The sequence below is a fragment of the Drosophila mauritiana genome, chromosome 2R (assembly GCF_004382145.1).
Source record: "Drosophila mauritiana strain mau12 chromosome 2R, ASM438214v1, whole genome shotgun sequence".
In the NCBI taxonomy this organism is placed as follows: Eukaryota; Metazoa; Arthropoda; class Insecta; order Diptera; family Drosophilidae; genus Drosophila; species Drosophila mauritiana.
In genome coordinates, this window is record NC_046668.1 from 9,664,847 (window position 1) to 9,677,567 (window position 12,721).

General features: G+C 46.6%; 3 protein-coding genes across 5 annotated transcripts in view; 2 read left to right on the forward strand and 1 right to left on the reverse strand.

Moving 5' to 3' along the window:
- The window catches only part of LOC117138127, a 43,234-nt gene extending 35,753 nt beyond the window's left edge, over positions 1-7,481 (forward strand). For both annotated transcript variants that reach the window (XM_033299991.1, XM_033299992.1), the window contains 5 exons: positions 6-725; positions 795-902; positions 965-4,008; positions 4,074-4,300; positions 4,364-7,481. In XM_033299991.1, the coding sequence (XP_033155882.1) occupies positions 6-725; positions 795-902; positions 965-4,008; positions 4,074-4,300; positions 4,364-6,315 (6,051 nt within the window). In that variant the 3' untranslated portion in view covers positions 6,316-7,481. The remainder of the gene's footprint in view (positions 1-5; positions 726-794; positions 903-964; positions 4,009-4,073; positions 4,301-4,363) is intronic.
- A 28-nt stretch (positions 7,482-7,509) lies between these two features.
- LOC117138128 (phospholipid scramblase 1) lies at positions 7,510-9,255 on the reverse strand. The gene is made up of 5 exons (XM_033299993.1): positions 9,154-9,255; positions 8,293-8,469; positions 7,842-8,233; positions 7,635-7,778; positions 7,510-7,576 (listed from the first exon to the last, which is right to left on the reverse strand). Exons 1-5 carry the CDS (start codon positions 9,236-9,238, stop codon positions 7,547-7,549), a joined length of 828 nt encoding a protein of 275 aa, XP_033155884.1. The 5' UTR covers positions 9,239-9,255; the 3' UTR covers positions 7,510-7,546.
- A 420-nt stretch (positions 9,256-9,675) lies between these two features.
- LOC117137447 (syntaxin-6) lies at positions 9,676-12,305 on the forward strand. Of its 2 annotated transcripts, none has more exons than XM_033298887.1 (4): positions 9,676-9,770; positions 10,522-10,679; positions 10,968-11,669; positions 11,824-12,305. In XM_033298887.1, the coding sequence occupies exons 3-4, from the start codon at positions 11,066-11,068 to the stop codon at positions 11,898-11,900; spliced, it is 681 nt and encodes a 226-aa protein (XP_033154778.1). In that variant the 5' UTR covers positions 9,676-9,770; positions 10,522-10,679; positions 10,968-11,065; the 3' UTR covers positions 11,901-12,305. The 2 variants fall into 2 exon arrangements, with proteins under 2 accessions (XP_033154778.1, XP_033154777.1); XM_033298886.1 differs by lacking the exon at positions 9,676-9,770 and adding an exon at positions 10,000-10,417.
- Positions 12,306-12,721: the final 416 nt, after the last annotated feature.

The window sequence follows — 12,721 nt, forward strand, 5'->3', positions numbered from 1 at the left end:
TGCAGCCGAGTCGCGCTGGTTCGCCTTACGACGAGCCAATCAATTCGCCCACACCCTCACCTTCCACACTGTCTGCGGCCAAGAGCGCATACATCCAACAGCCTCCGCTACCCACTTACATGCAGCAACTGCCTCTGGGCTCGCCGGCAGCAGGAACATTGCCACCCACCACAGCGGACAATCACCACTCGGCCACTGCCCAGCATCGCCAGTCGATCGACTACAAGCCATATAAGCCCAAGTTCCACAATGCCTCGTTGTACTCATGTAGCAGTAAGGAGCTGCAACAGCAGCAGATACAGCAGCAGCAGCTGCAGATACAGCAGCAGAAACACCAATTGGCGCAGCAAAAGCTGTCAATTCAGCTTCCTCTAGCGCAGCAGCCGTCACTGGCGCATCCCACACTTTCGCCAAGCACGCAGATGAAGATGAAGCACCACATTAACTCGCATCAGATCCAGTTGCAAATGCAGCAGCAGCAATCCCTGTTGGCCCAGCAATCACTGTTGGCTGCCATGCCACCTGGCGGGGTGTATTACCTGGGGCAACCTCCATACTACAACCAAGATGCAGCGGCTGCCATTCACCAGCATGCGTTAGCCATTCAGCAATTCCAAATCCACCTGGCACAGCAGCAGCAACAACAACAGCAGCAGCAGCAACACCCACCGTTGGTCAAGCCGCCACCACCAATGCAACAACCTCCGAGTCTCCCGCCGCAACAGGTTGGTTAAGAACGGTTTTTTTTTGAATGCGGAGATTAATTATAATCTATATAATTTTATTGTTTACAGCTGGTGCGTGCCAATAGCCAGATTTCCAGTGTAGCAACAGCACCAGCCACTCCCACTCCCGCCGCCAATCTCAGCACTTTTGCCAGCTCAACTGGTGGCAAGCAAGTAGTGAGTGTTGCTCTAAAAGTTTATTTTCACAGCAAAACTAAAATTGGTTTCATCCATTTCAGAATGTGGCCAAAGTGCAGGAGCACATTTCCAAGTTGATCTCTCAAAATGAAGCCATAGTTGAAAACAAGGAGATTTTGCTGCAGAAGAAGTACCCTAAACAGCTTAGTCGTTCCCGCAGTTTCAACAATGCCAACAGCAACAATGCTTCGCAGCACGGGAGCAACGCGTCGGCATTGCATGCAAACAATAGTCACAACAACACCAACGCGCAGATGCCGGAGCGCGAGACTAAAGTGAATTTGGCACAGGCTATCTTCCAGAAACAGCAACAGCAGCTTCAGCAGCAGCAGCAGATAACCCAGCAGCAACAGATAACACAGCAGCAGATGCAGCTCGAGCAGCAGAACTACTATACTTACATCCAACAGCAACAGGAATGCCAACAGCAACAGATAGAACCTCCAAATGGGGTGGTTAAAAGGAATGCCTATAAGCCTGGAGTAGTGATGACTACGCCGGTGAAGCAGCAGCAGCAACTTCCGCCACCGCCGTCCCCGTTGCCCATGCAAACATTGCAATATCGCCAGGATCCCGCAACACCAGTGGCAAAAATTGAGCAACCGACGACGGCAGTGCCTGTTATGCCTCTGAATTTATCAGCGAAGCCTAAACCAACTCTGGTCACTGTGCCCGTCAGTTCCTTGTCCACCAGCTCTCTGGCACCGAATCCAACGACTTCTACCAATTCGACTAGTAGCTCCAAAACTGCTCCACCACCTGCTCAGGTTAATAATTCGATAATTAAGAATCTACTGCTTAATGCTCGAGGATTGGCCGTGCCGATTGGCGAAGGCGATGATGCTGTTTATTCGTGTCCCATCTGTGCAAGTGAATTCCGCAGTGCGGACGATCTGAAGCTGCACAACAGCACTTACTGTCAGGATGCGAGCTCAAGTGCACCAATGAGTCCAGCATCTTCGCCCTTCCGCTCCAACTCGATCTCGTTGAGTCTACCGGAGCTGAAAAGCCACATGGCCAACTCGAAGAACCCCTTATCTCTGGCCAAGTTGGCCTGGTCGCAGTTGAAAACCAAAAGGAGTAGTTTGGTATTAAGTCGCCTAAGTGCAGCACAGACGCCAGCAAGGACATCAACTGTAACAGCTCCCACTGTAACAGCTTCTGCCCCAGCCCCTGCTGTAGCTACGGTCACTGCTCCATCATCAGCACCTGCCCCCCAGATTGAAGCACTCCGCTTTGTGGATGCGCCTCTACCGTCACCTGGTCCATTGTTGGGAAAAACTCCCCTAGTGGACTATGCTCAGCAAAGTGCACCACGCAAGGCCCAGGATTCTGTGGTCATAACCAAAATGCACGAGGATCGACAATTTGTGATTGAAGCTCAGCCCGCCAAACGCATCAAGACTAGCGACTTGGTTGTAGCATCCTCCTCTCAGCAACCGACGAGTTTCAACTTTTCTTTTAATAATCAGAATAGCAGTAATAGTGTGCCGGAGTTGCAGTCCTCCAAGGAGGAGCGACTGCGCAGATTCACCTCTTCGGGAGGCAGCATGATACCCATTTCGGAGTGCCCAGACTTGGACAACAGCCCGAAGATGATTAGAACACCGTTGTTGTCCGGTGGAAGCTTCCAGGATGTATCAGTCAAAGTCAACAACGAAACAGGATCATCCAGTAAGGAGCGTAAGCTGATGGCACTGGTCAGTGGCAGTGGACTTCTCGGCGTTAGCTCAGGTCCGCAGCACTTTCAATTTCCGCCCATTAACTCAATAACTGCCTTCAATCCGCTAACGCTGCCCCCGATGAGCGGTGGAGATAAAACCACTCCAGCAACACCAATACCTCATGTGCCTGGAATGCCAGGACCCGGTAGTCTGACACCACAAATGCCGCTACTGCCGCCTCCGCCACAACAGCTGCAACTACCCATTCCCTCTAGTCGAGGTCGCAGTCCAAATCGAAAGCAACCCAGCCCGCTGCTGTTGGGAGGAGGATCCGGTGAACTGAAGGCCCTGTCGCCATTCGGTGGAGTTCAGAATGTGCCAAGCGAGTTCAGTCGACAGCCACCAACTCCTGCCCAGCGGCAAGCGCTGCAGTGGAACAGCAAGGAGACACCGAAGAAAGCACCATTTAACTTTCTACGCATGGCGGATAATGTGAAGACCACTGAACCTGAAGTACGACACTTTAATCTGGAAAATGTGATTGCTGGGAAACAGCAAGAGTTGACCCTAACACCACTACATGTTGATACTCCCAACGGAAACGCTCCAGAAGAGACCAGTCCCGTAGCCAGTTCCTCAGCATCGGCGAAGTCCAAGTTTCTGCGGCCTACTAGTTTGCCACTGAAACCCGGTACTTTTACTCCTAAACGCCATCATGGCATTACACCGACAGCTAATACATTGCCGCTGATCTCGCCGGAGACACCCAGGCCGTCCAAATCCTGTGTGCAACTGTATCTCAATGGACACGCCTACACATATCTGGGCCTCAAATGCAGCACAAAGATGTTTTACTGCACGGTGAACTGTCCACAGCCTTCGTATGTGGCAGGAATGCACAAACTATCGATGTATAGTGTGTGGCAGGTTTGCGAGGAGAACCAGCCACATCCACTTGGATTCAAACTTAAGCAAGTTATGGCACTCTACGACTCCCGTCAAAGGATGTTAGGAAATGGCAGCTCCACCGCCATGGCTGGATCGGGAAAACTTAGCTACAACTTAGTCGCTTCCCAGCAAATCGTGTCCTCCCCCTCGACGTCCTCCACCAGCAGTGCTTTCTATCAAGGACCCCTAAAGACCCCACCCACTGTCACGATTGCCGCTCTCAGTGAGGCAAATGTGGCGGCCAAGGCGAATGAGGAGGCACAGGCCAAAAAGTTGGAGACAAGTCCATCCGGGCAGCCCCTGGTGGGTGGCTACGAGTCTCATGAGGATTACACGTACATCCGTGGCCGAGGAAGGGGAAGATATGTTTGCTCCGAGTGCGGAATTCGCTGCAAGAAGCCGTCGATGCTCAAGAAGCACATTCGCACTCATACGGACGTGAGGCCATTCACATGCAGCCATTGCAACTTCAGGTGAGTCATTGCATTTTTTGCGTACTTAAAAGATTACTTATTATAAACTTTGTTCCATTCCACAGTTTTAAGACCAAGGGAAATCTGACCAAGCATATGCAATCGAAAACTCACTTTAAGAAGTGCATTGAACTGGGAATAAATCCGGGACCAATGCCGCCAGACAGCGAGTTCTTGGATGTAGATATGGACTTTGACCAGCAGTCATCCACTTCGGCAGGTGGACGCACATCATCGATGGCTGGGGAATCGGATTCCGATGACTACAGTGATAATGAATCTGAAAGCAGTGGTAAGAAAGAAATCATATACACTTATTTCGGCAAATCGCTGATTTATTATAATCTTCTCACAGATACGGATGAGTCCAAGTCGCGACTGAAAGAGCACGAAGCAGCCAGAGGCCTACTCTCGTTATCAATGACGCCGCCCATTCCACAGAGCGTATCGCCCTATCCGCAGTTGCAGGATACACCCCTACCAGCGGCCAGTCCTGCAAACAGCATTGGCTCTTCGGGCTCGCAACCTAAGAGATTAGTGTGCTCCTTTACATCGCCGAAGCCACCTTTCGACTACCAGAAGCAGGAACAGTATTACTCCAATCCGGAGGAGTCCAAACCGAAAAGGGGTGTGGCCAGCGAGGAGAGTGCTCCCATGGATCTCACTAAGCCGCGCGGCTCCATCTTATCGATTTCCCCCTCGCCTGTTTCGCTGCCCGTCCATGATCTTCCCAAATCGCAGGCCCAACAGATGCACGATGTTATCTTTGGAACCTCCGGCAACGAAAGCGGTTTCATGAAGACTCTAATTTCGGTTTCGGACAAAGTGCGAATATCTGCCGAAATGGAAGAGCAGGCCAAGCACGAGGCAGAGGGCGAGGATGTTCAACTACAGACCTACATTAAGGAGCATGCGCTGCATCAAGCCAAGATAAAGCAGAGTCAGTTTAGCCGCAGCTATCTGATCAACACATTATACACAGCGGCGTCTCCTGTAATGAGCAGTAGTAGCACTCTTTTTACCGCCAACAGCAGGCCCGTTATGAGCGTAAATGAGGTACCTAGCATCGAAGTGCACGAAGTAAAGACCCCAGAAGCCATTGAGGCACCTCGTAGTGCACCTGAACTGGCTCCGGTTATTCTTGCTCAGATTGCCCAGGAAGAAAACGAGGAGCCTAATATCGCAGAGCCACACAATGCCAATCTGCCTGCTGCAGTGCAGCAACCGGATGTCAATGATTTTACTGGAGTACTTGGAAATCCGACTGCACCACCAACAGCGTCTGTGGCTGCTAGTTCAGTAACCACAACAACAGCTGCACCTGTGGCACCCTCATCCACTGCCAACTCAACTCAGCCGGCCCAGCGTACTGTGATTGTGGGTGAAGATGGCTTCAAAAGCTCTACTCCCACTAGCAAGAGCGGCGATCTCCAGCATGTATCGTATGGCAGAGGCGTGCCTCCAGCTCCCATTGCAGGTGATGCACGTCCCACTTGCACCATCTGCACCAAGACGTTTCAGCGGCAACATCAGCTGACCCTGCACATGAATATTCATTACATGGAGCGAAAGTTCAAGTGCGAGCCATGCAGCATATCCTTCCGCACGCAAGGACATCTGCAGAAGCACGAGCGATCGGAAGCGCACAAAAACAAGGTTATGATGACGTCGACTTTTGGTGTTCCAACCACCTCGAATCCACGACCCTTCGAGTGCACCGACTGCAAGATCGCGTTCCGCATCCATGGGCATTTGGCCAAGCATTTGCGCTCCAAGACGCATGTTCAGAAGCTGGAGTGCCTGCAGAAGTTGCCCTTCGGGACCTATGCTGAAATTGAACGTGCAGGAATTAGTCTTACTGAAATCGATACAAGCGACTGTGAGAACTCGCTGATATCACTCAAGTTGCTGGCCCAGAAACTGGTGGAGAAGGATCCTAGTAAGCTCAGTAGCTATACCACACCTTCTGGCATGATGCAGCTGGCCCAGGATGCAACAGGTCCCGTCTCGCAAGATAGTGCGTCCGAGGATGGCTTTAGTGCCGCAATTGCCTCGGCCATAGCTTCGCTGGACAACGACAGTGCTGGCAACACACCTAAGCGAGCCAGCTCAATGTCCGAGGATGAAACGGTGGCTAATGGCCTAAACCATAGCCTGAAGCGTCGTTTGCCGGGCAGTTTCAGCAGTACGGGCGAGGAAAGCGATAATCCACCGGAAAGCAGTGGCGAGAAGCGGGCTCGTTCTGGCCAGGAGCTGCCTGTTCCCGTGGCCGTTCCCGTGGCTGCTTCAGCAGCGGCAAGCAACTGACAGTACATGTACATGCTGCAGCCCAGCTGAGGTTATCAGTATCCCGCGGTCTGCCACCTGGACACCAGTCAGTACGGCATCTACAATTCGAGGATCGAGGGCCGCCATGACCAAACCACCTCCAACGAGCGCATATCAAATGTCTAAGCATATCGCATTTGGGCACACACACAACTTACTCTAGAGCTAGCCTATAAGACCCACCTCTCTTTGATGATGGGCCCAACTAGTATTGGGCTAATCGCGAGTAGTAATCAAACGATAGGGGAGCCAGATAAGCGAGTCAGCTATTCCAGTGTAAACACTCTGGGGGAATTGCCCTAAAATTATCGTATACAAAGCCTTTTACGGTTTTAAAAGGCAGTCACCCCACACACAGATCGTTTCGATCTGCCTCTTAAGTATTTAGGTTAAGGAATCGTCATCAACTAGCCCTAGTTATAAGCCAACCAACGAGCACACTTATAAATCTATCTATATTGTATACACTTAACCATAATTTGTTTTCGAAATGCATAAATGCAAAAACTCCTGAAGTGCTGTGAGTCTATCTACAAATGTAAAGATCCGAGAGCGAGAGAAGTGTGTTATTTTTAAGGCCTAGCCCCGAAAATAAACCCCCAAAAACCGAACCAGAACACCCGCACACTAAGTATATTGGTTTTCTATGTCCAAATCCAAGTTAAACCATTTGAAAATCACGTAGTTCTTCCTTATTTCAAATTGTTATCACACCAAGTTTTAAAGCGCAACTATTAATGGTGAATGAGAAATGATGTACACACCTAGTTTTGTTTTAATTCTTTAAACAACGAGACCACGAGACTCATTTAATTGTTTGTTTTAATTTTGTATTTGGCAGAAGAGAAACGAAATGATGAAAAACGCTAACTGTAAATAATCAATATGTTGTCATATATGCATTAAGCGGTAGGCTAGATAAACAAACTACACAAAGTTGATAGATATAAATGAAATATTGTACAAACTGCTATGGCAAGCGCTGCAGCAAAATCTATATATACACATAGATATATATATCTATATATTTGAATGTATGTATGTGGTTAAACAACAAGAAAATGAAGTGATCTATTACATTATTGTAAAATATATCAAAAAAACTGAGAAAAAAAAGAAAACACAAACAAACATAAAATCTTATACAAAAAAATGACAAAAAATAAAGAAATCAATGTGAATATACAACGTTTTTTATTGATGAATCACATCAAAAGCGGGTTTGGAAGAACAGATATTCCTGAAAAGCGAATACAAAACATTATTGTGGCAAATTATATATATTGGGAGCACATTACCAGTAGGAATGCTGATCCCAGTATCAAAGCCCGCTCCTTGGCGGTTAGCTTGGCATCAGTGAAGTATATATTCGTGGTGTACTGAGACTTGCTGGCCATCCATTTGTGGTCTATGGAAGCCCTCATATTGCCTCCTGAATGAATCTGTAAGGGAACAAACAAGCTTTAAATGAATATACTGATCCGTAAGTTAAAGCTACTACCAACCTTAAAGTAACAATCTTTGGGCAAACAGAAGCAGCAGAGTCCTGAACCGACAGGACCCTCTACACAGAATAGTAGTTGTCGTGTGCTTTCGTCCTCGATAAAGAATTCCGGCTGCATGAAGGTGGGTGACTGCACCACTTTACCCAGCAAATTACCAGGTGGAATCCAGATCTCTAGACTTTTTGCCTGGCAGCACAGTGATCCAAGGGCTAGTTTTCTGCGAAAAACCAGAGCTTCCTGGTGCGTTTTATCCAGCAGGTGCATCTGAAAGGGTCGTCCAGCTCCCCAAACTAGTCGATCTTTTCCTGTGGAACTCTCGCTGGCCGCGAAAATGGCGTCACCCAGTGGGGATCGCACCACATATCGATTCTCCGAGGAGACGCCTGTTAGAGCTGCCAAGGGAAAACGAACTATTAGAAGATATTCAAGATATGTTTGAGATTGTACTTACCATCGTTGAGCTCAAAGGTCTGTTCAATATGTACCGACGGCAGATCTGCTAGGCAATCGTATCCGGAAAGTGGAATTAGCGTCCGGCTTCCCGTAACTGTGGGAATCGGCACTGGCAGCGGGATGCGTGGAGCCTCCGGCCTGGGTTGTGAGGTAATGCTGATATGGGAGTCATAAACTGAAGGAAAACAAACAAATCATATATAGACCAATTTTCAATAGGAGAAGAATCGTAATTATTATCTTTGAACCAAAATTTTATAAACCTTTTCCATAGCTTTAGCATGGTTTTCTAGAAGGTACAGGAAAAAAGGGTATTAGATATAAGGGTATTATTTTTAATAGATTAAATTTTGAAAGTTTATAATATAAGATAATTAAATTACATTGAATTTGAATTAAATAAAAATGGTTGAACTCGTAATAAAAGCTCTGACTAATAGCAATATTATTGAATATATTTTATGTTTATAACAAATCGCTTAGATTATAACTTCAGTGGTTTTTCGATTTTTTCATAACCTAGTCACATAAACATTTTATTATTTTTCTTGGAATAGGGAAAAGTTTGTATAGGATACAGCTAAATTAGTGGGTTCGGTTTCACTATCGGATTGATCGCTGGGTTCGATCGTCCCAAACAAAGGCACTTGAGGAGTCGCAGACCACAACAAAACGCTGGCCGATAAGATATAGCCAACTTGTAGCCGCATATTTGCGTCGAACTGTGTGACACACTCGCTCGCAACAATAATTAATCCGGTGCACTGCTTATCAGTTGGTAACAATTCGGTTAACCTTTTGCCTGGGTGATTCACTTGCTGTTTTCATTGGTTTTCGAAAGCCATATGCCCTAAATTACCTCTCGGTTCTGAGGGGCTTGGCTGCTGGGCCACACGGATCTCACTGTCGTATTGCAAAGTGCGCACCGCGTTGTTTTGCAACATTTCGCAAGCACTTTTCAAACTTCTTTGACAGCTAAATGAAATGGATAACGGTGGTTAGTGTGGCAGTAGCACAACGGAAGTTAAGTGCTTTGTGCGCCTCGCCTGGTCACACTTCCTGATGCGGCTGACTTAAATACTCTATACGAACGTTCCTATGTGAAGTAGTACTAGTTTAATAATAGTGCTATTTTGTAAACTTTATGTCATGCCAATGAAGTAGTTTTGTCAAATTATTGTTTTATGCCGTTCAAGTTTAAATTTTATTAATAAATTTGATGCCAGAGCTGCCACCTGATTCAAAAAGTTTAGTAACGTATTTTCTGCACTTCCGATATATACTAGTTTATCGCGGGAATAAGGTGCTATCGCACTTGGGTCATACTAAGCCTTACGGTTTATTTTGCTAGCAGCAAAACAAAAATAAAAGCTTTATTTAAATATATTTATTTTTGTCTCGTGTGAACTTGAAATTAAAGTCCGTCACCGTGTTCTTGGACCGAAGTTTGCTAAATGACGTGGAGACGAGCAGCAGGTGAGGGAGCGATGAAAATTGCAACAGTGTTGGCCATTTGGCCGACGATTTGTTGTTGTGGAATTTTTTGGCCACAATTCGGGTTGTTTTTTGAAATCGGTTAGTCAAGGGGTTGGAAATTAAGCGGACAAAGTGCGCAGCCGCTGGAGCGAGAGCGGCGTAAACAAATGCCAGTGGGGTAGTGGTTCTCGGTGGGGGCTTAATCTCTGGAGCGCGAATAGCGACAGTGTTCTCTGGGCCATCGGCGGAACCAGCTAAATCGGCGGAATCCATCCACAAGAAATCGAAAGATAAGCGGCGGAGCGGGTCCAAGTGCAATAATCAATAAACGTGCTGTTCAAACATCGCTGCTAGGCGAAAGATAAAACCCAGTCGATTGTGAAATTCCTGCTATATAGAACGGATTGAAGGCATAAATTTGCTCCCCATTGACTTGCCTTTTGATGTAACCCCCACGAAGTGATTTCTGCCAACTTGCAATTTGCCCCCTTGTACCTTTGGGGGGTGGTTTTCGCCCGGAAAAATCCATGAAAAGAACCGTCAAGTGCGACACGCTGGTGAAAAACTGCTAGGAGTGTTAGTTTTCGTTTTGGGGCAAGAAGAGAACACGGCATGTCTCTGGAGGATCCGTTTTTCGTGGTCAAGGAGTAGGTGTCCCCGATTTGGCAGATGGCAACTGCAACTGCTGGTGGAAAGTGCTACCTTACTTATATCTCTGTTTTTCTTTCATTTCCCTCCCCTTACCCAACAGCGAGGTATTCAAAGCTCTGAACAAAACCCGCGGCCTCTATCTGCGTTGGCGGGAGCTGGGCGAGAACGGCGGAACGGAGGCTGAATGGACCACCACCGAGCTGCGTAACTCGCTCCGGAGCATCGAGTGGGATCTCGAGGACCTCGAGGACACTATCAATATCCTTTTGCAAAGACCATTGAAAAATCAATTCGTTACCTGGTACTCAACTTTATCGAATTGCATTGGTTGCTTTATTTTCGCATTTAAAATTGCTAAATATGCTTTTTATTCCTGATTTAATTCGCTCTTTTTAGTCGTCAGTATAATAAACTATACAAAACTTGTTTCTTAGCGCTATACATATGAAAAATTGAGTACTGGGTATCTTAAGGTCGGTAGAACCGACTTTCTTGCTAATCAGTCTCCCAGGTTTTTTCCTTAACCCATACCATTTTGACTCATACGCATCGTTGAGAAGAATCCAAGCAAGTTTCGGATCGACAACCGCGAACTCTCCAGCCGGCGCCACTTCATCGACAACACTCGCGATGAGGTCAAGCAGATGAAGGATAAGATGAGCCTGAACCGGAGCCGGGACAGAGACATCACCGCACACCAGCCGCTGCTCGACAACGATCGCCACAGCCCCAATCACAATCATTCCATTGCCATACCCAACTCGAATTCCAACTCCAACGAGTACCATCAGCATCCACACAACGATCGCACGTACCTCGTGGAGTGTCCCAACGGCAACTCGCTGATCAATAGCGGCAGTCAGGTGGCCAATACCATTGCTGGAACCATGTCGGCGGCAGCGGCAGCAGCATCCCGCCACAGCGGCACCAAGTACTCCAAGCTGGAGAACGCCCTGGACAGTCCCAGTCACTACGGGCAGACGCATCACGGCGGCATGGACAGTCCGAGTCATAGGTACGTGGGCGAAACAGTTTCCATACAGCAGCGTATGATCCAGGGACAGGATGAGCAGCTGGACATGATCAGCGATTCCATTGGTACCCTCAAGACGGTCTCGCGGCAGATTGGCGTTGAGCTCGATGAGCAGGCCGTCATGCTAGACGACTTCGGGAACGAGTTCGATACCACGGAGTCCAAGTTGGACACGACCATGAAGAAAGTTGCCAAAGTCTTGCACATGAATAATGGTGAGTGGTGCGGCACTTGGGGTATTCAAGGACTATTTTGATTGAAATATTAATGAAGGATAAATGCTTCAGTGAACCACAATCAAAATGACCCATCGAATACTTCTGTAACTTTTGATTCCTATTATTGAACTGCATCAATCTTCTTCCACAGATAAACGACAGTGGGCCGCCATTCTCATCCTATCCGGGCTGTTATTGTTTGTGATAATTTTGTTTATTATTTTGTAATTGCTTTCGTTGTTTCCAAATCGTTTATATTTAGTGTAAATTAGATTTATTTATGACTTAGCTTGATTTTGAATTCGGGCTCTTGAAAGAAAGTGTTTATTTCAACGATTTATCAGCCAATTCCATGTAAACTCCCTTGCTGTATATACACGGAAAAATTTTAACCAGATTTATTACCAGCCTCTCTCTCTATATATATATAATGTAATTCCAAAGCTACGGACAGATGATCATGTAAAGTCAAGTGTAGGCGGGTAATAAAAGATAACTAACTACTTACATATAAACCAAGTGCTCCAGAGTTCTGTCATTCCCTATTTGGCCAAAGGATACTGCAACTGAGCTGTACATACATCGAAGGATATATCTGCATATAAATACATACACACAAAATGGACCTACCAATATCAAACGAGTTATTTAATGAAGAGTCTTAGGAAATTCCTTTAACCAAATCTAGCAAAAACTTGTATGCAATTGAGTAAATATATATACTTATAAATTAAATTCCTGATTTAAAGCCAAATGAGGTGCTTCTTATGGGTCACCAGAAATATGTTGAGTGCACAGAGAGAAATTGTATGTAATATTTTAGCAATTTTAAAAGCCTAAAATTAAACAAAAATTAGCTTCCAAATTGTTTAATGTTTTTAAATAGTTTAGTAGGCTTAGTCTAGATATTATCTTTTGATAGAACAATGATTTGGAAAATTGATTTTAATACCACATTTTTCTCTGTGCACAAGGAGAGGGTATCAGACCCTTCTCATGTACTCTCTGTTCGCCCCAAAACCACTCGACGACAACCCACTCGATTTGCC

Excerpts from the sequence above, each read along its gene's own strand:
- LOC117138128 (XM_033299993.1), bottom strand. The coding sequence starts at position 9,238 with ATGTTGCAAAACAACGCGGTGCGCACTTTGCAATACGACAGTGAGATC. Across the intron at positions 7,779-7,841 it reads CCAAAGATTGTTACTTTAAG|ATTCATTCAGGAGGCAATAT; the intron begins GTTGGTAGTAGC and ends GTTCCCTTACAG. Across the intron at positions 7,577-7,634 it reads TGGGATCAGCATTCCTACTG|GAATATCTGTTCTTCCAAAC; the intron begins GTAATGTGCTCC and ends TTCGCTTTTCAG.
- LOC117137447 (XM_033298886.1), top strand. The coding sequence starts at position 10,383 with ATGTCTCTGGAGGATCCGTTTTTCGTGGTCAAGGA. Across the intron at positions 10,418-10,521 it reads CCGTTTTTCGTGGTCAAGGA|CGAGGTATTCAAAGCTCTGA; the intron begins GTAGGTGTCCCC and ends CTTACCCAACAG. Across the intron at positions 11,670-11,823 it reads AGTCTTGCACATGAATAATG|ATAAACGACAGTGGGCCGCC; the intron begins GTGAGTGGTGCG and ends CTTCTTCCACAG.